General features: G+C 35.1%; 4 protein-coding genes and 6 non-coding genes across 12 annotated transcripts; 3 read left to right on the top strand and 7 right to left on the bottom strand.

The window, feature by feature from the left end:
- The first annotated feature begins 3,216 nt into the window (after positions 1-3,216).
- LOC140873178 (pentatricopeptide repeat-containing protein At4g18975, chloroplastic-like) lies at positions 3,217-6,551 on the top strand. Of its 3 annotated transcripts, none has more exons than XM_073276188.1 (9): positions 3,217-3,334; positions 3,961-4,217; positions 4,302-4,403; positions 4,516-4,592; positions 4,839-4,935; positions 5,056-5,199; positions 5,807-6,019; positions 6,145-6,392; positions 6,493-6,551. In XM_073276188.1, exons 2-9 carry the CDS (start codon positions 4,173-4,175, stop codon positions 6,527-6,529), a joined length of 963 nt encoding a protein of 320 aa, XP_073132289.1. In that variant the 5' UTR covers positions 3,217-3,334; positions 3,961-4,172; the 3' UTR covers positions 6,530-6,551. The 3 variants fall into 3 exon arrangements, with proteins under 3 accessions (XP_073132289.1, XP_073132292.1, XP_073132290.1); XM_073276189.1 differs by lacking the exon at positions 3,217-3,334 and adding an exon at positions 3,363-3,841; XM_073276191.1 differs by having other exon boundaries at positions 6,145-6,551.
- A 1,247-nt stretch (positions 6,552-7,798) lies between these two features.
- On the bottom strand, positions 7,799-11,905 carry LOC140873061 (probable chlorophyll(ide) b reductase NYC1, chloroplastic). Its single transcript, XM_073276045.1, has 10 exons — positions 11,310-11,905; positions 10,967-11,045; positions 10,731-10,866; positions 10,327-10,401; positions 10,040-10,235; positions 9,760-9,828; positions 9,480-9,619; positions 9,220-9,342; positions 8,423-8,615; positions 7,799-8,289 (listed from the first exon to the last, which is right to left on the bottom strand). The coding sequence occupies exons 1-10, from the start codon at positions 11,685-11,687 to the stop codon at positions 8,104-8,106; spliced, it is 1,575 nt and encodes a 524-aa protein (XP_073132146.1). The 5' UTR covers positions 11,688-11,905; the 3' UTR covers positions 7,799-8,103.
- A 3,861-nt stretch (positions 11,906-15,766) lies between these two features.
- LOC140873068 (uncharacterized) lies at positions 15,767-19,266 on the top strand. The gene is made up of 7 exons (XM_073276053.1): positions 15,767-16,021; positions 16,993-17,103; positions 17,210-17,308; positions 17,553-17,663; positions 17,760-18,063; positions 18,289-18,428; positions 18,540-19,266. The coding sequence occupies exons 1-7, from the start codon at positions 15,884-15,886 to the stop codon at positions 19,074-19,076; spliced, it is 1,440 nt and encodes a 479-aa protein (XP_073132154.1). The 5' UTR covers positions 15,767-15,883; the 3' UTR covers positions 19,077-19,266.
- A 4,588-nt stretch (positions 19,267-23,854) lies between these two features.
- LOC140873388 (small nucleolar RNA snoR136) lies at positions 23,855-23,999 on the bottom strand. The gene has a single exon (XR_012148020.1). It is a non-coding gene; the product is annotated as a small nucleolar RNA snoR136 (small nucleolar RNA).
- A 110-nt stretch (positions 24,000-24,109) lies between these two features.
- On the bottom strand, positions 24,110-24,195 carry LOC140873377 (small nucleolar RNA SNORD25). Its single transcript, XR_012148010.1, has one exon. It is a non-coding gene; the product is annotated as a small nucleolar RNA SNORD25 (small nucleolar RNA).
- Positions 24,196-24,478: 283 nt separating this feature from the next.
- On the bottom strand, positions 24,479-24,604 carry LOC140873387 (small nucleolar RNA snoR77). The gene has a single exon (XR_012148019.1). It is a non-coding gene; the product is annotated as a small nucleolar RNA snoR77 (small nucleolar RNA).
- A 95-nt stretch (positions 24,605-24,699) lies between these two features.
- On the bottom strand, positions 24,700-24,799 carry LOC140873386 (small nucleolar RNA snoR1). The gene has a single exon (XR_012148018.1). It is a non-coding gene; the product is annotated as a small nucleolar RNA snoR1 (small nucleolar RNA).
- Positions 24,800-25,137: 338 nt separating this feature from the next.
- On the bottom strand, positions 25,138-25,227 carry LOC140873383 (small nucleolar RNA snR60/Z15/Z230/Z193/J17). The gene has a single exon (XR_012148016.1). It is a non-coding gene; the product is annotated as a small nucleolar RNA snR60/Z15/Z230/Z193/J17 (small nucleolar RNA).
- A 251-nt stretch (positions 25,228-25,478) lies between these two features.
- Positions 25,479-25,577, bottom strand: LOC140873384 (small nucleolar RNA Z43). The gene has a single exon (XR_012148017.1). It is a non-coding gene; the product is annotated as a small nucleolar RNA Z43 (small nucleolar RNA).
- Positions 25,578-25,750: 173 nt separating this feature from the next.
- LOC140873331 (uncharacterized) lies at positions 25,751-27,735 on the top strand. The gene is made up of 5 exons (XM_073276428.1): positions 25,751-26,195; positions 26,285-26,347; positions 26,439-26,519; positions 27,229-27,287; positions 27,451-27,735. Exons 1-5 carry the CDS (start codon positions 25,815-25,817, stop codon positions 27,506-27,508), a joined length of 642 nt encoding a protein of 213 aa, XP_073132529.1. The 5' UTR covers positions 25,751-25,814; the 3' UTR covers positions 27,509-27,735.
- Positions 27,736-27,905: the final 170 nt, after the last annotated feature.

Genomic DNA, 27,905 nt, shown 5'->3' with positions numbered 1-27,905 from the left:
TGGAAAAGTAGAAGCCTGAGATCCAACCTGGGATCCCGATCCACTAGCAGAACCCATACGCTGAGGACAATCTCTCCGCAGATGTCCCTGCTGACCACAAATATAACAAGCCCCAGTAGCTCTCCGACATGAAGCTGCAGGATGCTTCCCACCACAGTGACTACAAAACTCCTCCTTCTTCTTCTTCTTCTTCCCAAAGCGGAAAGTACCTCGTGAACCACGAGAACCAGACGAAGTAGTAGGAGTAGAAGAAGACGTAGGTACAGATGGCACAACAGATTGAGCTCGAGGCTCAACAAATCCACTAGGCTGTGCTGGCATCATCAACTGTCCACGCCTGTTGCTGGTCTCCACAAGACGGCAACGGTTCACCAAAGTCTCATAAGACACCGGGTCATCACAGACGACAACCTATGCGTAGATATCTTGGTTCAGGCCTTGCAAAAAGATATCATACTTCGATGCATCACTCGCATTGATATGAGGACTAAAAGGTAGCAGATCAAGAAATCGCTGTTGATACTGATCAATAGTCATTGATCCTTGCCTCAAACTAAGCAACTCCATAGATCGTGCTTGGCGAACAGCCGGAGGAAAATACAATTTCTGAAACTCCCGATAGAAATCCCCCCAAGTCACCCGTCCTCTCTCAGTACGTGCCTGAGCAACCTTGGCATCCCACCAAAAACGTGCTCTATCCTCTAGAACGAATTCTAGAACTTCCAGTTTCTGCTCCTCAGTACACTCAAAAGCTCGGAACGTGCTCTCAAGTTTAGACATCCAGCTTCTAGCTTGTTCAGGATTCTCGCCTCCCACTAAGGGTTTCGGTCCTACCTGCATAAACTTATTAATAGTATAGCGACGTCGACCCTCATGAGGACGATGTTGATCATCCTGATGATGATGGCGACGATGATGATGACCACTTCCCTGGCCAACACTACCGTGACTCTCGTCAGCCATATCCTAAAAAGAATTGCACATTAAAATCCCAAATGCGCAAAAATTACTCAAAACTAAACTAAATCCCAAGTACTAATCCCAAAATCTATGCATGCTCTGATACCAAAAATGTAGTGACCCTGCATGGAATCACCTACTAACTGGCAACTAATAGCATGCATTAAACTTAATACAGCAATATACTTAACAGAGTAAGACATGCGAAAACAAAATCATAATTTACATATCAGCGTAGTAATATAAATTCAGGCTTAATACTGTAGTCATACAACCAAATCGAAATCTTAAACAGTAAACATTATACAGCTATATCGAATCCTGCTGTATAATAAAATTCTCAAGGCTCCTACTCCCTAGTCCTGCCTTGAACTACCAGCTCCGTCCATCCTGCGACCTGCCCCATGGAATAGGGTGTCCAAGATAACAACTAGGACGTGAGCGCTACGCCCAGTACATAGACATGAGTAAACATATGTATATAATGCATGCAACATGATGTCTGGAAAAAGATCATCTGAAAAGTCATGCTCAGAACCGGCGCCATATGAGTGCTGCCACTGCACGGATCAACCTATGGGTGCAACCACACTCGTCTAGTACACCAGAGTAGACAGACATAAATGCCCCCGCCGTCGCGGTACTCTCAGTGACAGACTATCGAGTATAGAGTTGAGCGGCTCTATAATCAGGTATAACAAGGTATAGGCTCAACGTGTATATGCACATGACATATGAGTATAGAAAACGGTAAATCATACATCATGCCATATAATAATGCCAAATAAATGCAACATATAAACATGTATACTCGCTGGCAATCTCAGTCAATGTGTACGTACCTCTAGGCTAGTTCAAGTATAATAGGATCCTAGGTTCCAAGCCTATATTCAAAAGTTCACCGTATCACTACATAAATTTTATAAGCCTTAACTAAGCTAATAAGTACTCCCAAAACTTAAATAGATTCCCGGACCATACCTTCGTCCGTAGTTAGCCCTTTGGAGTCGCTAGTCCCGGATGACTATAACCACACCTTGGTTATTCCAGAACCTCTATTATAATCGATAGGGCCCTCAAGTGTATATCTCACACTATATAACTGAAGAAGAAAACTCGGGAATTCGTAATTGAAAATGAACTCTGAACGGCCCTATTTATAGCCAAATTTCTCGGCCAGGATCGGAACTTCCGATTTCGGGATCGGAGCTTCCGATCCAGCTCATTGCGTGCATGTCTGCCACGCCAGGATCGGAACTTCCGATCTACGATCGGAGCTTCCGATCTGCTCTATGATCGACACTTGTCAAAACTCGCGACTGAGTCATCAATCATTTCTGGCAGCTGGGGATCGGAGCTTCCGTTCCGATCGAAGCTTACTATCCAGGATCGGAGCTTACTATCTGGGATCGGAGCTTACTATCCGGCCCAAAATTAAAAAGCCCAAATTTTACTTCTGAAGTCCAATAACACTCCGAAATTGATTAAATACCATCCCTTAATCATGTTTAACATATTATTATCTTAAAATGGTTTCTGGGTTACTACATAATCTTTTGCAAACATTTTCTAAATTTATAGATTATAAAAAAGTTAAGAAAAATCAAAAGTTGATAGTGTTTAGAAACAAATGGAAAAATCTAAAAATCAAAATTGGGTAGTTTTTGATAAATAAGTGATTAAATTGATTTTAACATTGACTTTTTTATTAGAATCACTTTTGGAGAATCATAATCACCATATGACTAGCTTTTGAATTTTAATTTAGTTAAGCATAAGTTAACACATAATTTGGGTTTAAGAAACACACAAATGTAATTGTTTAAGCCAAAATATAACAATATTTTTTAGTGATTGCAAACACTCCTTTAATCACTTCTACAAAAACATAATCTTTTGCAAACACTCCTTTGATTTTTTTTTCAAAACGCTTTTGATAGACGACAACCAACCCAAGGATAAATAAATCCAATTGTTTGTCTAATTAGGGGTGTGCAACTATTCGGTTAAACCGAAAACACCGTCAATCTATTTTTTTTTGATAATTTGGTTTGGTCAATTCGGTAGTTCGGTTTTAAAGTTTTAAAGAACAGCGGTTAAATCAATTAATTTGGTTCAATTTCGATTTTAATTTTGAAAATTCGGTTAAATCGAATTAATCGATTAAATATATATTTAATTTAATTAAAAACAATTTGTATATGGACCATTAGAAATAAAATCAGAGGAAGCCCAATTTTCGTATATGGGCCAAAAGTTTGAACCCAGTATAATTTGTATGCTCCTAACCGATTTCAGCTCTTGTTCTGTTCTGCGTGCGACTCAGCGATTGTATCTGTGCGATTTTCGTCTTCTTAATCGAAAAATCTACAAGGTAAATACGTTAATTAGATGATAGAAATAAAAGGCATATTGCTCACTTCTCAGCTGCTAGCTCACATGTTTTTTTGCTGTCAATTTGTATTTTTATCAGGATTTTAATTTCAGAAGAAACATTTATTTCTTTTGGGATTACATATTTGCACAATATAGTAGCCGTACATCTGCTCCAGAGTTCAAAGATTTTTTTTTTTTTAAAAAAAAATATGTCAATCCTCATTCTTCTGCTTAAAATTTCTGGTAATAAATTATATGTTTTAGCTTATTTCTCCGACCGTGCGATGTAATTTCTTCTTGTGACGGTTTTCCTTCAATCCCTGATAAAGAAGCTTTGAATGTTTCGGTAAATTAAAATGAAGAAGATGAGATCAATTACCAAATAAATAGTAATATTGTATTGGAACTTGGAATTGATTAGTTATTGCATGGAAGGAAATAATGGAGAATTCCCATTTGGTATAGAGATTCTGAGTTTTTTGCCTGTACATTTGGTCAATTGCCGGTATTTATGCATTTGATTAAGTATATTGTTTCATAGCTATACAAATAGTTTTTCTTTGCATTCGATGGTGTTTGATTAAGTCATCAGATTTCTTTTGTAATTGGAATTTTTTGTTGCAGTGATGCTTGAGAGCATATAACTTGGGCATAGGGCCAAAAGCCGTCTTCTTTAGAAAATCCTTTTTTCCTTGTGTGTGGCTCTAGCAAAATGAATATAATACGCTGATTGAAGGTCTGAGGTCGTTACTATGGATTGAATCGACGTGAATTAGCTCTGTGATAAAAGGAAAATGAAGTTGGTAATTTGAAGAAAGATCAGCCGACTAACTGTGATGGATCGGGTTTCTTTTGATATCTGTTCAAATGCTCAAAAGCAGGTTAGTTATTGGTCTTTCATCCATGCTGCCTCGTCTAATTCCCATGGGACATGAACATGAACTTGAAGATAAAATGCATCACAGGTTTTATGCTTTGGAGGAGATTCTCCACTGTGGTCTTTATCCCAGAATAACTGTGTTTCTTCTGTCCTGAAATCTCTGAAGTCCTACGTTTATTATGATAAGGCAAGGAGTAAATTGGTTTTATTACATGTGTAAAGCCTTTTCGAACACACACATACGTACACATATATTGTCTATATCGTCTCGTTTAACTCGAATTTCTAACTATGCATAGCTGAGGGGCGTCCCAGCTCTGAAGTACCGCTGTTGTCAAAGTTGCCGACCTATAAGTAAATCCTCTACTGGAGAGAAGTAAGTGGATTATTTTCATGGAGAGTATCATATAATTTGTATTTGGCTTTTGATTTGAAAATACATGCTTTGCAAATACAAGCTTACCTTCCGTTATTAGAAAGACTAGCTGTTTCTTTGAGTTGGGTAGGGAATGTGAACATGCTCATGGAGAGTGTTATTTCTATTCATTTTATCTTTTCGCATGGTATTTATTTTCATTATCTTTTTTAAATATTACGAAATATTCCTTGAGAATGAGTACAGGAAAGTAATTCAAAATACAAGAAAGATGGAGCAACACCTGTGGCGTAAGAGAGATTCAGCTGGTTCAGGACAAAAGGCATTGAATCTTGTTAGAATTGTATGTGTAATTCTCTTTTCAATTAGGTTCCTCGATAAAAATCATCATGAGCATCGAAGTTGATATTTAGTTGCATGATGACGTTCTTTAATATTGAAACTGTTTCAACTAATTTAGTAGATTTCTGGACTACCAAGTGAGAAGGAGCAAGTGTACAGTTCCCTTGATAAATGGATAGCATGGGAGACTGAATTTCCTTTAGTCGCTGCAGCAAAGGCTTTAAAAATCTTAAGGAAAAGGAATCAGTGGCAGCGAGTTATTCAAGTATGACGCATTCAATCACCCATTTGAGTTTTGTGTCCTCTGTGGATTTTCTTATAAAGTTGAAATAATTTCCTTCCGAAATGTGGCTGCAAACTTTATTGCAGACAGTTGCACTTAATGTGATGAATCTTGGACGTGAACACTGTGTTAATGCATTTAAATCTATCCATCCTAGTATTCAGCTTCATTTTTAATTCTTTACTTGAATTGACCGATTTAATATGTTGGGGCATCACAATTTTATTGCTAATCTTTGAGTTATTTACTGTCATGCCATACCCCAGGCCCAAGGGGTGGTGGTTTGTATAAGTAAAGATCATGTACGAGAATTTCTGTTAGCAACTATTTCGTCTTTGTACTCGTTCTTTGAATGGACTAAATTACTGGGAGTTGCTTTTGTACACTATTATGAACTCATTTCACATTGCTGCAGCCTACCGGTGTGGGACAAGATATTACTTTATTGACTTTGGATTATGTGTTTATTTATACTAGTATTTCAGTGATCAGTGAAAGAACATGTCCAAACCTTACAATCAGTTATCTTGAATCGACATTTCATTCTTCAGTGACTTAAAAATTTTACTTATGTTGCCATCTGGATCAGGTGGCCAAGTGGATGTTAAGCAAAGGGCAAGGAGCCACATTGGCTACCTATGATTGCCTTTTACTGGCATTTGACATGGATGGAAGGGCAGACGAGGCACAGACATTATGGAATATGATATTGCATGCGCATGATCGCTCTATATCAAAGAGGCTTTTTTCGAGAATGATATCCTTGTATGATCATCATGACATGCCCAACATGATTATAGAGGTGATTGATTTCCCTGATTTTGATATAATGAATCATCGTAACGGTGGCATCTATTTCCTCTCTGAGGCTTATATTTGCACTTTGTTACCATCTGTTGATTTCTTTCTCTGATTGTGCAAGATCAGGTGTTTGCTGACATGGAGGAGTTAGGTGTGAGACCAGACGAAGATACAGTGAGAAGAGTTGCACGAGCCTTCGATGCTTTAGGTCAGAAGGAGAAGCAGAGACTTGTAATAGGAAAGTACGGAAGTAAATGGAAGTACATTCACTTCAAGGGGGAAAGGGTTTGGGTGAGGACATGTTCAGCTGATGAAATTAGCTGTTCGGACTTGGGTGAATTTGAGTCGGTACATGCGCCACAGGATCGAGCCAAGTAAGAAGAAACTTGCTGTTCTTTCTACAAAATATGCTCTCCCTTCGTTGACTTAAATCTTATGTTTGAAAAGATAAAATGTTGTCATCAATCAATGTAGCGCAGAATACATTCATTTGGGCGAAAAAAGCAAGTGAATCCCTTCCATTGCTTCTCCCAGATATGTTCATTAGAAGCATTTGAGTGGCAATCAGGTCCCAGGTCGCTGCTACGTTTATGATGAATGATGAATTAGTGGGAATTTTTTGAATATGCAAATTTAATAATCGGGTTTTACGTGATTTACAAAAACTTTATGTTGTTTTTGAGGATTTTTTAAATTTATTTTAAATAAAAATAAAAGTATGTATGTCCAAAGGGACAAAATGGCTGACTCAACAATACATTCTAAATGATATATTCAGAATTAAAGAATAAAATTATTTGATTTAAATAATATTTTGTTAATTAGAGTTTTTTCTTAAAAATATTTTTGAGAGAGTAGAAGTCTATTATCAATATCTAATGTTTTAGAAAAAGAAAAATCATTTTGGAAATTGAGGCTGAATTTTTTTTTAAAGAGAAAACTAAACCTTCATTACGAAGAAGACAATAAGTCTTGTCTTATAATACACAACAGCCGAGGAGGAAAATCCCCCGATAACCATTCGAAATTAGACGACAGAGTTAGAGCTTTGCGGGCTAAAAGGTTAGCAACTCCGTTAGCCTTTCTCTTAATATGATGAATGGATAGGAAGGCATGATGATCATTTAGCATCAACTGAATTTCCGACTCTATACTCCAGCTGGATCCAGCTCATCTCTCGGGTAGGTTACTGCTTGAACCGCTTGAAGAGAATCGAAAAAAAAAAAATCGAAAAAAAATGCTCACATTAGAGAAACGCTGCTTCACACAAAAGTCCATGCCAAATCTTATCGCTACCAGTTCAGCTCGTTTAACCGAGCCCAAGTTCAGAAAAATCTGTGTCTTGCCACCTAGAATTGATCCCAGAGGATCTTAAATCACAGCCCCGACACTAAACTTTATAGAAACATCACAACCTGTATCCACATCCAACCGTAATTGATTCAGTCGAGGTCGCTTCCAAAACTGCTCGCCCAGAGCTGGCACATGCTTAGAGATGAATGGTACAAATGAAAATTCACAATTGAAAGTGAGATATTTACATGTTTAAAAAAATAATAAATAAATGTTAATGTTAAATGTTAGCTTTGTCATTCTTAAAAAAAAAAAGAAGAAGAAAGAAATTGGTTGGTGTTAGAATAAAATGACGTACCAATGGTCCAATACATGCACATTATGATTTGGAATATGTCAACCTTTAAAAACAGATTTCGAACGACTACTAAATGGCTCGATTCAAAAAATAAGATAAAAAGAAATAAATAAATAAATTCATGCTATCAACATGTAATATGCATCATTCATTTCAATGCCATTGGCATTATATCTTCCTTTGAATGAATTGTGTTCCTCAAACAATAAATAGGTTAAGCGTCTTGACAAGAATCGTCGAACCATCTGATGGACGACGCAACTAAGCATTGGAACACATATTTATATGCAAATTGAGAATATCTAGTGACTAGTTTTGTTTCTGTTGCTTCTGCCTATCGGCTTTCAACTTTGAGGAAAAGACTCTATTCAGAATTCCAGTTGTAGAGATCTCTTCTCCCAGAATACGGCCAGCAGAAATGTTTGTCCTAGCAATCAGGTTCCAGGAAATGTGCTACTTGTACTTGATAAAATTATGAATGCGCAAACCACTGAGAGTGAAACAACGGAAACCCAAGTGTTTTCTGTGTACATCTCCATGGCGTCGGTGAAAGAAAAACGGGCACGACTCTCGGCCCAGTTACGAAGTCTATCTGCTTCTGCAGCATAGAGAGCTCGTCCCTGAAATAAGCAAGCATTCATTAGGGAATACTTTTCCAACACTAAATATACAAAACAAGCACGTATGAGGATGAAATACGAAACAATGCACCATAGTTTCTATTCATCTAGGCCATGAAGAAACATTGGTCACCTGATCATCGAACCAACGGCCACGTCTCAGCCAGGCTGTGACCAGAGCAAGTAATATTCTTGGAGGAGTCAAATAGTTAATGGCTTTGCCACTTCCTTTTACGACACGCATTCGTGGAACTAAAGTTCTAGCAACTGTCTCGGGAAGCTCGCAGATGATGTTAAACATCTGCTTGTTCTGAATACTCGAACCACTGCCATAAATACGAGAATTAGCTTTTCTTGACAGAGACGAGGGGAAAAAAATTTATTTTCCAACTTAAGAGAGATGATTGTTATCTCCAACACTGCTTCTCCAGATATAACAAATCAAACAATTTACAATGCCCGGAACACATAAGATTTAACAAAACCATTTCTTTGCACATATTTGGAAGAAAGTTGAAAAACACAAGGGATTTTTTGGTCGTTCAAAATTGTGTCACCACTTACACAAGAATTCCACACATCCCATATCACTGACTCGTAAGATAGAAGACTCGTATAAGATTAAACAAGACCATTTCTTCACACATATTTGAAGAAAGTTGAAAGCTACAAAGGATTTTCAGTCGTTCAAAGTGGTGCTACCACCAACATGAATTCTACACATCCCATGTCACTCGCTTGTAAGCTAGAGGACATTTGCCACGAGGGGCGGATGAAAATTTTCAAGAAGTGAGGAGCAAGACAAGAAAGGGGAGGACTGAACAGCATAAATTTTCAAAATGTTTTCCTTAGAAACGAGATCTTCCACCACCACCCCCGTTGGACTCGCCACTTTGCAATTTGGTGTCTGGCATAGAGCACTGAATTTACCTTAATAGCAGATCTGTGAGGACCATGCCTGGTGAGGCTGTGTGAACTCCAACTTTTGATCTTCTCGACTCCTTTAGAAGCGAGGACTGAAGCTGCCTAAGACCACATTTTGTTGATCCATAACTGGATTCTCATGAAATGAAAATAATTTTTCGTTAGAAAATAGATATTAACTTTCTAAACTAGATAGATCTCTCATTGCGAGAATTGATGTTATCATTTCGGATTAAAATAAAGCACCAACCAAATGCCGAACTTACACAGCTGTTAGTGGGGTACTTGATCCCCCTGACCCTGCACCGTCCATATTGAACACATGACCACCATTTCTCTGAGTGCTCATGATCTGCATGGCTTCACGAGTGCAGAGTATTGATCCAACCAAGTTTGTAGAAACAATCTGTCAAAATTTTGTGGAATATTTTCAATGTCATTGGCGGCAACATAGACGTAATGATCCTACAAACTAGTTTCCCAGGCTACCTATTCCATTTGTAGCCCAAAAAGTTCAGTTCATTTCATTAGAAGGCAAAGGCAAACCTGTTGAATGTCATCATCACTGAACTGCAGTAGTGGCCTGAAACCCTTGTTTGTCCCAGCATTATTCACCTGTCAAAGAAAAAGCAAGCACCAACCAAAATTTAACAACTGATGGGTACTTAGCACTATAATGGCCTTTTAATGCTCGGAAAGTCACAAAATTCATAAAACCAAATCCTATGATGATAGCTTGAGTGCGGGTTATTCCTGTATTAGCTCAAAGACCAGATACAGAATAGAGGTGAACCGAAAACAATAAAGAACTTATAAATTTGCTTACCCAGATATCAACATAACCAAGTTCATTGACAGCAAAATTTGCCAACTTTTTAACATCTTCGGGGTTAGAGACATCGCATGGGATTCCCACTACTTTTGCATGTCGTAAATGTTTTCTCGATGATAAACCGGAGGCAATCATGACTTGATTTAAACTCTCTGCTAGTTCTTTGATGGTCTCATTGACAGATTCAGGGCTGCCTCCAGAAGAACCAAAGATAAATAAAATGTAATGCTGGAGCGAGAAACAAACATACTTAGTTCACACAATATTAATTTAAAACTCACCTGCGTGAAGTAATGACAACCCTGTCACCAGAAAGTAAAAACTCACGAGCCAAAGCTTTTCCTAGCCCTCGTGTACTGTATCATCAACAAAATTTATGATAATTAAATCTGGCAGTAACATGGTTAACTAAATTGGAGCATGCAATGCAAGATATGGGCATGATATTATGAACCCTTGAACTTCATGTAAGCTCCCTACATCATCAATGAGTGTCACCAGGCACCACAATGTATGATCGTGAAACTCATTGTACTATTTAGTATGGATTTAATTCAAGCACATAATGAAATTTCAACAATAACATTGGGGTGGCCAAATGTTAATTATGCAACAGGATAAGAACTTAAAACTTCGTAAAGCAAGGAAAACCAGATCATATGCATACATTATATTACAATCATACCTTCCAGTGATGACAACATTGCGTGGACCACAACGGCTAACTTCCTCCAACACCATATTGGAACCAATCATAGTCCCAATCACAATTCCTCCTAACCAACTATACCATATCAATGCATTCATTTGATCATCTCCACCTACACAAAATTTTCAAGAAACCAAATTCAAAATCAATCACTTCAATACAACTAATTTTGCAGTGTGTCATATCAATGCACATAAAATGCAAAAGCTAACCTGACAACTGGAATCCGGTCAGCAGTATGACCCCAGTGCTTAACATGGTCACTATATATCTTCCGATGTGAATAGATGACTACAAGAAAGAAGGGAAGTTATAAGAGCTTTACTATATGTTGGCTCAACCACATAACTTCATAGCTTTAATGGTAATGACAAATGAACATAAATCAAGAAATGCCCAACTTATGAATCTGTTGATTTCAAGAACAAATTGCCGTATTCTCTCCTCCAAGTATAGAGCTCTAGTATGAGAAAAATTTAATCTTGCTGTCTAATAACTTAAATTAATATTTTTCCATATAAAATTACACAGAATTCTAAAAAAGAATGAACTTACAGAAAACAACAACTCCTCCAACTTGACCAATTCTTCTCTAAACCTGTTTTTTGACAGCAAACTAGGCTTGGAAACACTCCAGACAGCATTCCTAATCGCATCCACCCATTTGTTCACACTCTTTCTCGACCCAAAACTATTACTCTCCTGCAATTTTCCCAAACTTTCTTCACTTTTCTCATACTTCTCTTTCACCCCAAATCCATTTTCAGACCTGAAAGACCTGCACGGCATGACCCAAATCCTTCCCCTGCCCTTTACACAAACTTGGTCCCACACGGGACAACCACGGCGGAAAGGCAGCCGTGTCGGCGGTGGTTGGCCACTCTGGAGGTGGCAATCTAGGGGTGGAAGGTACATCTTTGCCACCACAGCCATTTATGGATAACAAGCCTCACTCTATCCGTGTATCCTGCTTTTTTATCCCGCAAAGTTTTCTGAGAAATTAAGGATGTTTGGGTTCATAAAACTGAACAAAAAGTGCTCCTATATATTGGGATTTTGCTACATCAAAATTCTCATATTTCTTTTGGAAATACCAAAATATCTTTCTCACTGGCAAAGATTTGGTCTAAAGGTAGGTAATGGAGTGAAAAAGAAGTGTGATGGCCACACACGCCACAGCCTAAACCTCATCTCAACTTGCCATAAAACGTACTAACGTGGCCATTTTTTGTTTGTTTCCTTTTCTTTCTTTTTGAAAAGTTTATTTGTTTGTTTGTTTTGGAGTGAAAGGTTTTTGCGTGATGGGCATAAATTTCTAACTTCATTACGCTAGCTGCTCCACTTCCATGCTGGCAATCTATTCCATAACTCGAGAACATGATCCTATTCATGAATCTTTGGAATTGCTTGTCTGGATTTTGGGTCGTGTGGAAGATATGTAGCAAAGAGAAGTGGATATTTCATATTTATCATTATATATTATTTTTTTTAATCGAGATCTATTTACATTTGAGATTGGATATTTATCGAAATATATATATATTTTTTAAACAGATTTTACATCTATTATTATATTTTCATCATAATTTTGGATTATTCAAATCTGATATGGGCAAACTTCCCCAAACCTACATAGCAATTTGAAATGCTATAATTTTACACTTTAGAATATAATTTGATATGATATAATATATATATATATATATATATGCACACACACACACCTATAAAATTGTTGATATAAAAGTGTGGATAGAGGGTATTATTTTTTAATTATGTATTGACAAAATTAGTCTTCTGTCTACTTACCACATTTTCTTCAACTTATCATTGTTATTAATTAGTTGTCTTAAAAATACTAAATCCAAAAGAGTTTATAAATTTTTTTGTTGCTTATGTCATCAATGAATAATTAACTCTTGATAAAATGAAAATGATAATTAACAATCGAATTCGATTAAGTTTATAAGTTATAATCCTTTCAAAACAAAGTATATAACTTATAATAATTATTTTGGCTTTTGTTAATTTGTTTTTTTAAAATATTAAACATCATATGGATAATTAGCTGTCATCGGAGCATAGTTATCATCGAACACTAAAAATAACAGAAGTTAGAAAGTTTTGGGGTTAATAAATTAATACTCCCTCCCAATTATATTGTCCATGTTTCCTTTTTTATTTGTCCCAAATATATAGTCATATACCATATTTATTAATATTTTTTTACACTTATTTACTAATATACCCCTATTAACTACACTTTGAAAATTGTGCAATCATTTTTTAATACATTAAATAGGGATAAAATAGAAAATTTATATAAAATTTACTTTCTCAATACATTTTTCTTAATCTGTGTGGAAATCCAAAAAATACATTATATATAGAACGGATGGAGTATGATCCTATGTTACAAGGAAACAAAGTCCACCGAATTTTAGTTTTTTAGGCATCTTTTTGTAACGGTCTTTTACTATTTATTGATCAAAAAATTAGTTTTTTTTTTTAGCGGAGAAATGAGTTGGCATATGGCCTATTAGTATCATATGTTTATTTCAGGTTAAGGTTACAATTAGCTTTTTAATTTTTGTTGTTATGTTATATTCTCATTGACTATGTGATTTTCTTGTGTATTTCGGTAGGAGTTTTTTTAATTACATTATAATTATTTTTAATAATTTATCGAGTTTATTCATGGATGGTGAAATAACCCAATAAATAACTTAATAATATTTAATAAAATATTATTTTCTGATTCGAATATTCGATCATTTCAATTATACATAATTATGCAATCTATGTTCATAATTATTTTTCGTGTGAGTTGAATCCCAATAAACATATAGTCCAATATGTTAACAAAATTATTAATAAAATTTATTAAAATATTACTTCGATTCAAATTGAAAATCTCATCAAGAAGAGGATTTATCTTTTTTCTCTATACAAATTCAAAGGCATTACAAACTTAAAATCAATGTAACTTATAATAGTTAAATAATCGAGTAATGGATATGAATTGAAATCAAAAGAACTTAAAAATTATCTACTTTACCTAATAATCAATAATTTCTCCAATGGATAATTAATTAATTAATAATAAAATAAAAAATTACCCGTTTTTTAAAATTACGTGCATATGCTCACTTTTAATTTAAAATTATAGTGTTTTAATGGATAATTAATTAACTATTGATAAAATGAAAAAATAATAATAAACAATAAAACTTACATCATTTCAATGGTCTATTTTTTTTCATTTTATGATTTAGTATATCATATTAATTTAAGTGATATAATTGTTCTAACTTAATTGTTTTACAAGGATAAGTATATAAATTAACCCCTTCGTATACAAATTCAAAAGCATCACGTAGATTAAAATTTATATTTTTAACAATAAAAAAAAGATTTATAGAAGATTAATTTTAGCTATTTTTCCCCTTTCACTTAAATTCTAATTTGTATATATTAATTGAACAACTGATGATTCCATTACACCATCATAAATCAAAACTTCCAATTTAGGGACGAACGTTATATTAAAAATTATTCGTGGAAATGTCTTGCTCTTACTCCTTTTTCACTCATTAGTGCCATCTTCTTATTTTTCAACAATTTCATAATAATCTTATTAATTTATATACAATTAGACCCTAGCATTTCTTTTGTCATAGAATAGATAGCGTCGTTGATTTTTTTAATCAGCCGAAAAATTATCAATTGTGAACATACCTTTAGTATTGTCTATCCATACATACATACATATATATATATAATACCGACGAATCATGACACACACAATGCATGTGTTTTGAAAAAAATATTAGGGAATCAATTGTTTTTTTAAAAAAAAATTAAAATGAAAGTTATTTTGATCATTTAATTTTTAATTTATTAAATGGAGTTCGTAAAATCAATGACATCATGATTGTAGTTAATTAAAAGAATACCGCCTAATATATTCTATAAGCATGATCTAAAATTATACAATTTGGAAATCAGGAAAAAAAATCTGAATACTTGGTCAATTTTTTTTATTAATTTTCTAATTTATTGTTAATAAACCAAGTATTAAATTATCATGGTATATTACAAATTAAATTAAATTAAAAAAATAATCCAATATCCAATAGTTTCTACCTAAATAACATTAAGAATCAATAATTATGAAAAATTAAAAATAATTATTTATCTCTTCCATATAAATGCATCAAACAAATTAACAAGACCGTAGATAATTTAACTTAATGTTATATGTCCAACTTCTTTGATAATATTATATTTTGATACATATTAATCTGATAATTAGTTGTCATTATATCTATCTAGATTGTTAATTTCTTATTTTTTATTTTTTTATGTATGGTGTCTGGATTGATAAATATTTTTTAAAATTTTGTTTAATTCATATCGTTCTATATGTGTTATGATTATTATATTATCATTTTCTAATAATTTAATTTTAGAGATTGAATTTTTAACTATATATGTTTTTAATTTATATTATATTTAATTATTGTCAACGTGCATCGCGTATTTTTTGCTAGTATATATAAAGATTTAGATAATTTTCTCAAAATAATGTGATTATAATGAACAAAAATCAACGGAAAGAAAGTAGGTCTATGTAATCGTTTTACGGATTTAATTCGTTAGATGAATCAAGCTGACTCATATCTACAATAACAAAAAATAATATTTTTGAAATAAAAAATAATACTTTTTCATAGATAAAATCGAATAGAATTCTCGCAAAATTAAGGGGAAAAAATTCTCATAACAATTTTTTGTGCAGAAAAGTTTATACACAAGATTTGAGCAATTACTTTGTTCCGATCAATATTTTTAAAGTGGTAAATGTCAAATGTTTCATCAAAGAAGAAATCGTGTGTTTCAAATTGAAAACGTGTTGTTTTGGCAGCAACTCTTTCCTCTGTTCACACGCGGACGAATGCTGACCATAGCTGACTCTTTTTGCCAATGCTTTGATATGACAGAGACAAATCCCCACGAATTTCTCTCCTCCCCAGAATCTCTCACATTCACCATTTCCTCTCTCTCTCTCTCTCTCTCTCTCTCTCGTGTGTTGTGTGTGGAGGTTAACTGTAGACGGGAATCTAGTGATGCAGAAGGTGAAGGATCAACGGGCGAGGTTTTCGAAACCGATCACAATCCATGCCTGTGCGCAATCTGGAGATCTCAGCGCCTTCCAGAGGTTGCTTCGCGACAACCCTGCTCTGCTCAATGATCGGAATGCTGTCGTAAGATATCACCGCACTCTCCCTTTTCCTCTTCTTTTTTTTCCCCTCCATCTGTGTTGAGCATGGTCTTGCATCTGTTGGGTGTCTTGGTGCTTACTTTTGCTGAGAGAATTGAGAAATGACTCTGTTGTTTTTTGGGTATTGATTTGAGGTGTCGTTACGATGTTGCAAGAAGAAAGATTTCATTTTTATTTTTGGAGCATTTTCGGTTTCGATCAATGTTGTTGATTTGTTGTCTTTGGCTTTGCTTCTGTTTTTTTGTCATGTTTCGTAAGATTAACTTCGATTTGGGGTCGTGCTGGCCCAAGTTTTGAGTCAAAATTCTCGACAAGGTAGGCGGTTACTTGGTTGAGTGGATCAAAATGGCTAAAATTTTTCTTATATTTAGTCCAGTATTTGTATGATGGTGATTCGTCTTTTGGAGCTAAAGTTTAATTAAAGACGTTGTTCTAATTTTGAAGGCAAAGATTCTGCTGAAGTATATGTGGCGTTGATGTTTGGTGAAGTGTTTTGGGCAGTAAATGTCTTCCGAGGGTCGGGTAGATGTTATGATTCACCATGTCTTTTGGTTCTGTAAATATCCATGAGCTCAAAATGACATTTTACTGGAATGGATGAGCGTACTTGTAATATGGTGAAATTGTCTGCCTTGGATTGGATTGGGTTTTTTACATGAAGACAAATCTTGTTTCTTGCATATATTAAGATAATTTTACTGACTGTGATATTTTTTGAGCTAGCATAATACACCTAAATAGTTGTGTTCATCTTCATAGAAAGTTCGTTCTGCTTGCAGAAACATGCCTGGCGGCAATAAACCACCATTTTATCGTTCCCACCAAATTATGTTAGTCTAATTTATTGGATTAATTTCACGAGCCACTGATGTAATGCTACATTGTGTGATAAAAAAGTGTTCATCATAAGTTAATCCCTTCATTAGGGTCTATTTCCATCCTCTTGTTGTACAGATGACGCAAACCCCCCTTCATGTTGCTGCTGGTTACAATGGCATAGAGGTAGTACAATTTCTTCTTGGCTGGCAAGGAACCGAGAAGGTGGAAATGGAGGCCAAGAACATGGTATGTTGGCGAGTGATATTTGTTAAACAATAAATGTTTCTGATTTTACTCTTCTGATGGACGACGAGTCATATTTTTTGAAAATCGATCATTTGACCTTTGACAGTATGGAGAAACTCCATTGCATATGGCAGCTAAGAATGGGTGTAATGAAGCTGCAAAGCTGCTTCTTGCTCATGGTGCAGTTGTCGAGGCCAAAGCAAATGTGAGTCATTAGCTGTTAAGTTTATATTCAACGCATAACTTGTTGATGTTGTTAGGGAGCGACAATTGCTCCCAGCCATGCTCAGTCCATGTGGCTCAACAATTAACATGTGGCGCTAGCTGTTCAATGGTTTAAACTATTTGAGCTGCAATATCATTGCTATTTTTAGTTTTTTGTGTAATGGCAAATGTTCAGTTCCACAGACATTATCCAATCTTATTTATTCGGGGAATCTTTTATGCAGAATGGGATGAGTCCATTGCACCTTGCTGTTTGGCACTCAATTCGAGCAGAAGACTGCTCAACTGTCAAGACGTTGCTGGAGTATAATGCTGATTGCAGTGCTGAAGACAATGTACGTTTCTTTATGAAAATAACTTAATTATCCAATTACTTGGACTTTAAAATTCTCTTAGTTGTTGATGTTCATTATAAACCATCTGAAGTGCAGGAGGGCATGACTCCTTTAAACCATCTTTCACAAGGCCCTGATAATGAGATTTTGCGGAAACTACTATTACAACATCTTGAAGAGCAGCGAAAACGAAGAGCCATCGAAGCATGCAGTGAAACAAAAGCCAAGATGGATGCACTCGAGAGTGAATTATCAAATATAGTGGGTTTACAGGCACTTAAGTTACAACTTCGGAAGTGGGCAAAGGGGATGCTATTGGATGAGAGGCGTCGTGCACTAGGCCTAAAAGCTGGTGCTAGAAGACCACCTCACATGGCCTTCCTTGGAAACCCCGGAACAGGTTCTTCATTTATTTCTTGCAGTATTTCGAATATTCACGTTCACTGTTGCTAGTTATTAAATAAATATTCCTGCAGAGGATCTGTAGCCATCTATAAATTTTGGAGGGGTGAAGTACTGAAGTTCGATTTTCTAGAAAATTTATGCACAATAGTTTAATTTTGGGTTAATTTCATTCGACTCCCATAATTCATACCTCACGTATTTTTTTGTTAATTGCTTATAGGTAAGACTATGGTAGCTCGCGTCCTCGGAAAATTGCTTCACATGGTGGGCATACTTCCTACTGATAAGGTGACTGAAGTGCAGAGAACAGATTTGGTTGGAGAATTCGTTGGTCACACAGGGCCAAAAACAAGAAGAAAGGTGAGGCCTTTCTTTTTAAACTTTTCGAATTATTATTTATTCTCTGCCGCATATTTATGCAGCAATTTTTTCAGTTGCCTTTAACTTTCGAGTTATGTATGCATATCACAGATTCAAGAAGCAGAAGGGGGAATTTTATTTGTCGATGAAGCATACCGCCTGATACCCATGCAGAAATCAGACGACAAAGATTATGGAATAGAAGCCTTGGAGGAGATCATGTCTGTCATGGACAGTGGCAAAGTGGTGGTAATCTTTGCCGGGTATAGTGAACCAATGAACAGAGTTATTAACTCAAATGAAGGCTTTTGCAGAAGGGTGACGAAATTTTTCCATTTCGATGATTTTAGCTCTGAAGATCTTGCTAGAATTCTTCATCTCAAAATGTCTACTCAAGATGAAGAAAGCTTGTTGTACGGATTTAAGTTGCATCCTTCATGTAGTGTAGAGGCTATTGCAGAACTTATAGAACGAGAAACAACCGAGAAGCAGCGTAGGGAGATGAACGGAGGTTTGGTTAGTCCAATGCTGGTCAACGCCCGAGAGAATTTGGATATGAGGCTCGGGTTTGATTGTATAGACGCAGAATCTTTACTTACGATCACCTTAGATGATTTAGAAGCGGGGCTTCAGCTGTTAACTCATTGAGGCAAAGATGCTGAAAGCTGGAGGAAAAGAGTACTCAGCAAATTTTTCTTCAATATTTTTCCCGTTAGCGATCTCAATTTTGAAGTTTTTGGATTTGAATTTGTATTCATTCATGTCTTTAACTGTTATTTGTACTGTAACAGATCATTCAATTCATATTCTTGGATAATACCATTCATTGACATTGTTAGCAATGCCTGGCAAATTTGGTTTGTTTCTTTTTCTCTTTTTTTTGTGGTGAAGGAAGTTGGTGTTTGTCTTAATAACCCAAAATTGCAATAAACAGCTGATTTTATCACCAAATAAATAAACTAACTTAAATTTATCCAATCAACCCTTTTCGATTAATCTGGTATTAGTACGATATTTCAACAAATATCTCTAATTTCAAATAAGCTGCTATTCACATGTATCGTCGAACGTTATTTATTTCAATCGGTGCACGTTTTATGTTTTTGTGTTTCTGTTTTTTTGGAACGTTATGTAATCGGTGCACGTTATGTAAATATCGAAATGCGAAACATCTTTTAGCTCGAAAAAAAAAAGGTGAAATATGCTTTTACTCCCAAATTTTGTAATACCGCGTAATATTATTTTATTAGCTGCCGAAAAAGTGCGATCAAAGAGTGAAGATAATAAACAATTAGCTTTTTTCATTTTTTTTTTAATTTCTTAAGGCAAGATACACAAGTGCAGTAATCAGTATTCTCTTCTGAACATGCCGGGCTAAATCTAATCTAAAGACTACAATGCAGTTTTCTAAAATTGGGTCTAGGCAGCCACCTAAACGGCCTTAGACAGCCACATATATATAACTTTTATAGACCTAAATTAACGGAATAAGAAATACTTCCTTTGTCCTAAATATGTAGTCCTATATATACGAAACAAAAAAAAAAAAACGTCAACTATATAATTGAAACGAAAGTAGTACTATTTGTTGACTTGTCCTAACACCAAACTTCATGTCCATCCTTCATTTTTCAATTGCTCTATCTTTCGAACAAAGGGGAAAAAATCGACTCGTATGGACATATGGGGTTTGATTTTATAAAACGCATAATAAATTTTATGATGTCAGTTTACACTTGAATTTCTACTTAATCCAAAGAATCCGTTTGGACAGCATCTAGAATAATTGCAATCACTAAAAAAAAGTGATTGATAGCTTAAAAAAATCATTTTTATGAGTTTTTTAAACCTAAATTATGTGAAACACCTACTACTACTAAATGCGGAATTTTTTTTTAAAAAAATATTAAAAATAATACTATACATATATGCCCATACACATATGTATAAACATGCAAGAAAAATATATCTTATTAAATAAAATACCCCAAATAATAATAAACAACTAGCAACTTAAAAAGGTTTCATGCATTAAATAATATAATAAGTATACCAGTGAAAAACTCCCATAAGCGGAAATAATAAATAAAATGTAACTTGCTTAAAAACTCAACATAATAAAAATAAATGTTTCTGTACATGATACTTAAAACATCAACATCGGTCACGGGGCCACTGTTCCGTGAGCTCATACATCATCACCACCGGTAGGAGCTAAATATGCATCATCAGACTCACATGCACCATATAAGCGTAGTGAGCCTAGGGGCTCAACATGTCTAATCCTTTATAACAAGGGTTAAAATAATGCATCAAATAACCATACTAATACATATACATGATACATGAACATGCATGGAAACATTTTCATAACATAAATGCTGAATCATAATCTTAAACATAATTATAATCTTTTCTTCGTCATACATAACATAGTTGAGCATGATATTTCTTTGAAACAGTCTATGGTCCTATCCGTAAGTGTGACCTTAACTGTGCCGACTGATCAGTCTCCTGAACCAACGTACGTGGCGGTGATAAATCACCTCCTATGGTAGTAAACTACCTCATAAATTATATGATGGATAATCATCCTTATGTCACACTACATCAATTCCCATCATAAAAAATATTTTGCTGCTCAACACTTGATTATAATCATAACAGGTAAATTTTCATGAATGTATGCACTGAAAATATGTCCTTAATATATATTTAATTGATTTTCATAATAAATAGTCTTATACTTAAAATACTTTCATGCATAAAATAAATTAAATATATATTTCAGACTTAATAATTTTCATGGGTTGATCCAGACTGCTGATCACTCACTCTAAGCCCATTAAACTTAAATAAAAGCCTAATAGAAATAAATTCTTAATTAAATCTCATTAATCATAAATGGGCCTAAATAAAAACATTTAAGCCCATTAACTTAAGCTAAGCCCAAAAATCATATTTTAGCACAAATAACTTAATTAAACTTAACTGGGCCTAAATAAAATATTTAAGCTCAATAACTTAATTAAACCCAATAAAACTCTAGACTGGCCCAAAAATCAAATAACTGGCCCAAAGATTCCCATGGGCTCCCAAACCCATAAAAAAATCATTGGGCTAACTTAAATAAATTATTTAAGGCCCAAATAAAATTATTTGAAAGCCCAAATAATTTTTAATTAATTACTTGGCCCAAAAAAACAATAAGCTCATTAATTGCTTAGAAATTAAAATACCCGAGCCCGGCCCACCTAGCCCGGACCCGGACCCTACTGACCCGACCCATAACTCTCCAGACCCGACCCGGACTGCCCCAGCCCGGCCCAGCCCAAAAAAAGCAGCCCAGCCCAAAACTCCTCCCCCTACCCCTTTCTCGGCCAACAGCTTGAGCAGTTCCACGAGATTCGTTCATGCCGCCTGCTCCGGCAACCGTTGGCCGTGAAACCATCGTCCAAACGTAGTACACTCAAAGACGTTTCCAACAAGCTAAAAACCAGCAAAAACCATGTCCTAACAAAGGAGAACGAACCTCTGCAATTCGGCCTATCCTGGACTCGCGCGCATACCTGAGCAACACCGAGACTTTCGATCGTTCTCCATGATCCGACCACCAATGACTGTGAAACCACTTTCTAATCCTATCCAACATCTATAGGGTTCAAACCCTTCAAACCTCACCCAAAATAGTGGCCTGAGGAAGGAGAACGAAGTCTTCTTCCTCATAACTCTAAACCTGGGCGAGTTGTGCATCAGAAATAAAGGGCTTCGGTTTAGACCCATCCAACCCCAAACCGACCACCCTACTCGACCATAGGGACCCAAAGGAACCCCTAAGACCCCTAACCAGCAGCCATGCACGCCCATAACCATAAAAACGTGAGTATGAACCATGAAAACAACCAACACATGAATCAAACCATGAATACCATCAAGTTCTTGCATATTAATCGTGAACCTCAATATCAAACAATAAAAATCTGTCAATAATGCATACATAGCTTATATGGTGTCCAAACGAAGGAAATAAACATGCCTTTGATTTTATTTAACGAAAACTATTGCGTATTCGGGCTACGGGACGACGAACCGGCGAAAACCCTATGAAAAGCTTTGAAGCTTAGCTATGGAGGCTGCTACAGTTGCTTGGAAACGTGAGAAGGATGGTGCCAGGGGGTGAAGGCAGCTGATGGGGTTTTTAGGCGTGGGGTAGGGAGGGATTTTTGGATTATTTTGGGTAGATTAGGTTAATAGATAATATAATTTAATCAGATGCATAATATAGCATAAAATACACAAATTTTAAACCCTTAAAAATACATATTAATATGATATAAAAGTATAAATCCTGAAATATTAAAGTGGGCTATTTTTAAAATTCAATAAAAGTCAATCCATGAACTAATTTTGACTAAAAATTAACCCTTAAATAAATATATAAATAAATACTAAAATTTTCTTGACAAAATATCTTAAAATATTATTTTAAGGTTCATAAAACTCATAAAATATTTTTGGCTAAAATATTGATATCTCGTCCATCCACGGTCCCGTATCAATAAAATTCTCAAAAATCTAAAAATTCTAATATTGCGGGTTAAATACTAAAATAAATTAAAACATGCATATAAATCACATAATTACACATAAATATCTTTTAACCCGAATTTATAAAATTTAAATAATTAAATTTCTCTAATTATGCATGCAAATTTACGTATAAAAATTTTCGTGTGTTACATTATGTTTTAGCATATACTTAACTTAATTAAAATCCAATAATTAATCATGAAATAATTATGATTTTCCAAAAATGATTTTAATAAAAAAATCATTATTAAAATTACTCTAATAACTTATTTATTAAACACTATCAAACTTTGATTTTTAGATTTTCACATTTATTTTCAAACACTACCAACTTTTAACTTTTCTTAATTTTTTTATAATCTATAAATTAATCACTTCTAAAAAACAACTAACCAGCGTCTAAATAATTTTAGAACATTGCTCAAATGAGTTTTATATTTTGAATTTAAAAAATTTACGTCAACGTAATAACGATTCTCGGCGTGCCAAAGATTGATGACTTTCATTTTTCGAATTGTATATCAAATTAATACCATTTGACAAACCAATGGGAGTTTAGAGAATTAGTTTTAATCAAAACATTTAATTTAAATTTAACATATGACAACAATTTGCAATTATTCAGAAGTCAATTTGAATATTTGGATTTCTAATTTGTCAATTCCATTACAAAAGTACGACCATGATAAAACCGAAGTCCAAACCATTTTCACGACACAAACAGATTACATCCTATTTCGTAAAAGGATAATTCGATAACTTTTGTCCTATTAATTGGAACCGCCCTAAAAATATCATTTTTAGAAAATAATTCAAATTTGGAATTTAAACAAAAAGCATGTAGTTCCCCAACGTCCAAATGCATTATAAAACTAATGCACCGGATAGCGAGAGGAACGAGTTTTAGCTTCACCCGAGATGATGTAACACCCTGCAAATAAACAAGTGCAACAACATGATGTTTCATCAGAAGTAAAGCACGATAACAAAATCACTTGAAAATCTAACAAAAGATCAAAACAAAAAACAAAAAACAAAACGATTTTAGAAACAAAAGTTTATACAAAAAACAAATAAGATTTTAGAAATGAAACATCTCAGTCCCTTAGATGTTCATAAACACTGTGATCATATCCACAATCATCACAGGTCTGTAGAGTTGTTCATCATAGATGTTTCTTTCCATTTCGAAAAAGAAATCATGGAAAAAGAAATTTGCTGAGTTTTTCTCATTGTTTGTGTTATACATAAGAATATATATAATATGTAGCTGCCCCTCCAGTTATTTCCAAACAGTAAACTGACAAAGAAAGTGTAGTAAGAAAGAGCAACACGATTGGTTTAGCTTCAAGGGAACGAGTTGACGAGTAACTGAATATTTGTACTGCCAACCAGATAGAGAAGCTTGCCGATTGTGGCAGTGGAAGGAATTGTACAAATCAAATCAAATCAAATCAAATAGTGTTCTTGGGCTTACTAGACCAGCTTCAAGAAACAAATCAGCAAGTCTGAAGAGCAAAAGTAATTTGTTCTACGAGCAGATAAACACCTCCCTTCCTATAATTCACATAAGAAGGGGGTTGCCTGAAATTCCACTCAATGCATTAACACTCCATAGTGTTGAAAGAAAAATGGAAAAAAATCTAAACAAGACTTTAATTTGGTAAAAAAACACAGCGGGGGCTCAGAAAGTTGCTTCATGTGCTCAAAGAAGAGACTTTTGCAAGACTCATCTCATACAAGAGGTGTCAGAATAAACAAAAGCACGAGTCATCTTAGCCCCCAAGAAATCAAGATATAACATCAAGTTTCATAGAGAAGAGTGAAAAGGTTCTTCTTTTATAAGTGAAGATAGGCAGAAGCCAGAAAAATACAAAATTTCAAGTACAGAAGGGATCGATCTGTACAAGAAATCAAAAAACATTAGCCTCATTGAGAAGATTAGGCAGTCCACATAAAGTTCAGACATATGCTTGTCTTTAATAAATTTATAATCATAGGCTAACGTTCATCAAAAAAATTTCAAAGTAACAAAATCGACGAACCATGGTTCAAGATTCCATTTCAAAAACTAATTTTTGAAGAAATTCCGATATAAAAAAATGGATACAATCATGATGGGAATCATCAGATAGGAGCGAAAGACTAAAAACATTTTTAATCACTGATGAATCATGTGAACTATGCTTCAGATCATCACTTGAAACCCTTGTCAAAAATTCAAAATCTGAGAAAGTGAAAAAACCAAATCCAAATCTAAACGAAGCACACCAAAAAAAAAACAAAATTCATCCGAGAATTCAATAAAGCGGTGGCCTCATAGAGCTGGGTTAGAATGGTAGTCCACATATGCTATATATAACAAATATATACACACTTAATCGGAACAAAAACACGTAATCACCGGCCAAAACACATCAAACACTGCACGCAACAAAATTTTTTTTTGAAAACCAGAATGGACTCAGTTTATGGGTGGTGATATATCAGGATGGTCGGCAAGGCATCGAGATGCCATTACGACGAACGAGACCTTATCACAATTGATCATCATCGCCCAATTACACAAAGAAAAAACAATAACTAACTTCAATGGAGGTGAATAATCGAGTGCGTGCATGAACAATGCGTCGCGCGGCGAAGAAAGTGAAGACGATTTACATTCATCTGCAAGATTTAGCTTGTATTTATGGAGAGGCAGTGGGCAGAAAGCTAGGGTTTTGAGAGATTGGGCTGGCGGCGCTATTAGCAAGGCCCATCGTCAAAATACTTGGACACGGGGATAATGAAAATTAGATGGGCCTGACAACAAAAATTCAGATGGCCCTATTAATGCGGAGACCCAAATTCAGGCCCAAACTAAATTCAAGATACGGTGTCGTTTCGGACTCGATGTCTTCGTTCTTCTCCGACGCTGGAATTTTGCAGAAAGAAACTGAAAGAGTGAGAATGGAGCACTACGGCGGAGGAATGAACTGGGCAATGGTCCCCAACATACAGACTCATAGTAACCCAAATACTCCCTCAAATCAAGATCATCTATTTATCCAGCAACAGCAACAATTTCAACAGCAGTTCACCCAGCAGCAGCCCCGTTTCCAACAACAGCAGCAGCCGCCGCCGCCGCCGCCGCAGCAGCAGAACCAGTCTCTGGCTTCTCACTTCAATATCCTCCACGTAATTCCCCTTTCTTGAAATCAAAGGCTGATTTGAAAATTTTGATTTGGGGCTGTGATTTGGATTTTTTTTGTTTTATGTATCTATAGTTATTGGAGAATTTAGCTGAAGTAACAGAAAATGGTACGAGGGACCAGCACACGGATGCGTTGGTTAGCAAGTCTCTGTTTTTTGATCTTATTATTACCGAAGTTTTCTTTGATTTATATTTAAGAAACTGAGTTTAAATTGTTTTCATGGAAGGTTGCTGAATTGAACACGCAGTTTGAGAAGTGCCAGCAGCTGTTGAACTCCATCGGTGGAACAATTAAGGCAAAATCCACGGTAGATCATGCTGTTATGCTCTTTGCTTAATTGGGTTCTTTTGCTTGCTTTAAAACAAAGGGATGAAACTGAAAGATTATTCTTATACATTCAATTTTTCTTAAGGAGGTGGCATGATCTTAGTTTTTTTATTATACACTTATTTTGGATCATTTTGGTTCTGGGTGAGAGGAAGAAGAACAAGGCAAGTCTTGGTTGAGATTTTATGTTCCATTTTCTTTCAACACAAAAGCCCTTTGATCAACTCAACTCGTCTCTCTAGCGGCCGACAGGGTAAAAGAATCGAACTTGACTGCAAAAAACGATCTTGTGAGATCATGGGCTCCGCCATAACTCTGTAAAAGTTTTTTATGAACATGCTCACGAGCTCAGGTCGTGAGTTTAGCTCATGAACTTGGGTTGGTTAACTTTTTTCGAGAATTTTATAGAAAATAACATTTTGATAACAATCTATATTACTGCAATATAATGAACATTTAAAAATTAAGTAATTTTGTGCAAGGGAGCTCATGAATAGATGAAGTGGAGTTCGAGTTTGAATTTGAAAAAACCTTGGTTTTATCGAGCTTGATTTGAGACAGCTCATCTCACTTCCCACTTATGGGAAAAAATCTCGTGTTTGAATTGCATAGTTATTGAGCTAATATATGGCATGACAATCATCGGATCATTGTTTATGCTGGTTTTCCTTCCCGGGGATGGTTGGCAGACGGTTGAAGGACAAAAGCACAAAGTGGAGGAAACCAGAAGCTTGTTAGCTCAAAGAAGGTTCGTACTTAAACCGATATGGCTCAACAAAAGTAAAATCCATATTACATGTGCTTGTTTCTCCATGCATCCAAGTATATATGCTGAGACGAAGTTAGATTTGATCAAAGGTGTGATGTCTTACTAGTCTTTGTGTGTGCGTGCGTGTTCGCTTTTCTTTCAGGGACCTTATAGCGAATTACAAAAGTTCAGTTGCGGAGGTTATCGATTCTCAAATATGAGGGATTGCTTTTCTTGAAGTGGCATTGAACAACGATCGAGTTGTTCTATCGATTAGTGCAAGAGGTGTTTACAAGCAGCGAATGAGAAAGTTGCTACACAGCATTATTCATGGTGTTTGATTTTGGTTCCAGGATATTCTTATATGGTTATTAACTTATTATAGAAGTTTTTTGCTTTTACCAATATAAGGCATCCTAGCCTTCAATACAAAAACTGTTTTGGTGAAGTTTGATTTTTTTTTTTTTTGAGCATTGGTGAAGTTTGATAAATCAATGCTTTTGTAAAAAAAATTAAATATCTGGGAAAGTTCCGAACGATTATGCTACAAATGAGTAGAAAGTTCGTTCATCTAGAAACCACGGTGATTTTCAAGAGCCGAAAACAAATACAAAAAGT

Source organism: Henckelia pumila, unplaced genomic scaffold (genome assembly GCF_033568475.1).
Source record: "Henckelia pumila isolate YLH828 unplaced genomic scaffold, ASM3356847v2 CTG_525:::fragment_3, whole genome shotgun sequence".
In the NCBI taxonomy this organism is placed as follows: domain Eukaryota; kingdom Viridiplantae; phylum Streptophyta; class Magnoliopsida; order Lamiales; family Gesneriaceae; genus Henckelia; species Henckelia pumila.
The sequence above is the reverse complement of the archived record's forward strand: the minus strand, read 5'-3'. Positions and strand labels throughout refer to the sequence as shown.

Bases quoted from the DNA above. Each gene is read 5' to 3' on its own strand.
- LOC140873178 (XM_073276188.1), top strand. From the start codon at position 4,173: ATGGATCGGGTTTCTTTTGATATCTGTTCAAATGCTCAAAAGCAG. The intron at 4,404-4,515 runs GCAAGGAGTAAA...AACTATGCATAG, and splicing joins CCTACGTTTATTATGATAAG to CTGAGGGGCGTCCCAGCTCT. The intron at 4,593-4,838 runs GTAAGTGGATTA...GAATGAGTACAG, and splicing joins AAATCCTCTACTGGAGAGAA to GAAAGTAATTCAAAATACAA.
- LOC140873061 (XM_073276045.1), bottom strand. From the start codon at position 11,687: ATGGCTGTGGTGGCAAAGATGTACCTTCCACCCCTAGATTGCCACCTC. The intron at 10,867-10,966 runs GTTAGCTTTTGC...AATTTTGTGTAG, and splicing joins GACCGGATTCCAGTTGTCAG to GTGGAGATGATCAAATGAAT. The intron at 8,616-9,219 runs GTAAATTCAGTG...TATTTATGGCAG, and splicing joins CTCACAGATCTGCTATTAAG to TGGTTCGAGTATTCAGAACA.
- LOC140873068 (XM_073276053.1), top strand. From the start codon at position 15,884: ATGCAGAAGGTGAAGGATCAACGGGCGAGGTTTTCGAAACCGATCACA. The intron at 17,104-17,209 runs GTATGTTGGCGA...GACCTTTGACAG, and splicing joins AAATGGAGGCCAAGAACATG to TATGGAGAAACTCCATTGCA. The intron at 18,064-18,288 runs GTTCTTCATTTA...AATTGCTTATAG, and splicing joins CCTTGGAAACCCCGGAACAG to GTAAGACTATGGTAGCTCGC.
- LOC140873331 (XM_073276428.1), top strand. From the start codon at position 25,815: ATGGGCCTGACAACAAAAATTCAGATGGCCCTATTAATGCGGAGACCC. The intron at 26,196-26,284 runs GTAATTCCCCTT...ATGTATCTATAG, and splicing joins CTCACTTCAATATCCTCCAC to TTATTGGAGAATTTAGCTGA. The intron at 27,288-27,450 runs GTTCGTACTTAA...CTTTTCTTTCAG, and splicing joins AGCTTGTTAGCTCAAAGAAG to GGACCTTATAGCGAATTACA.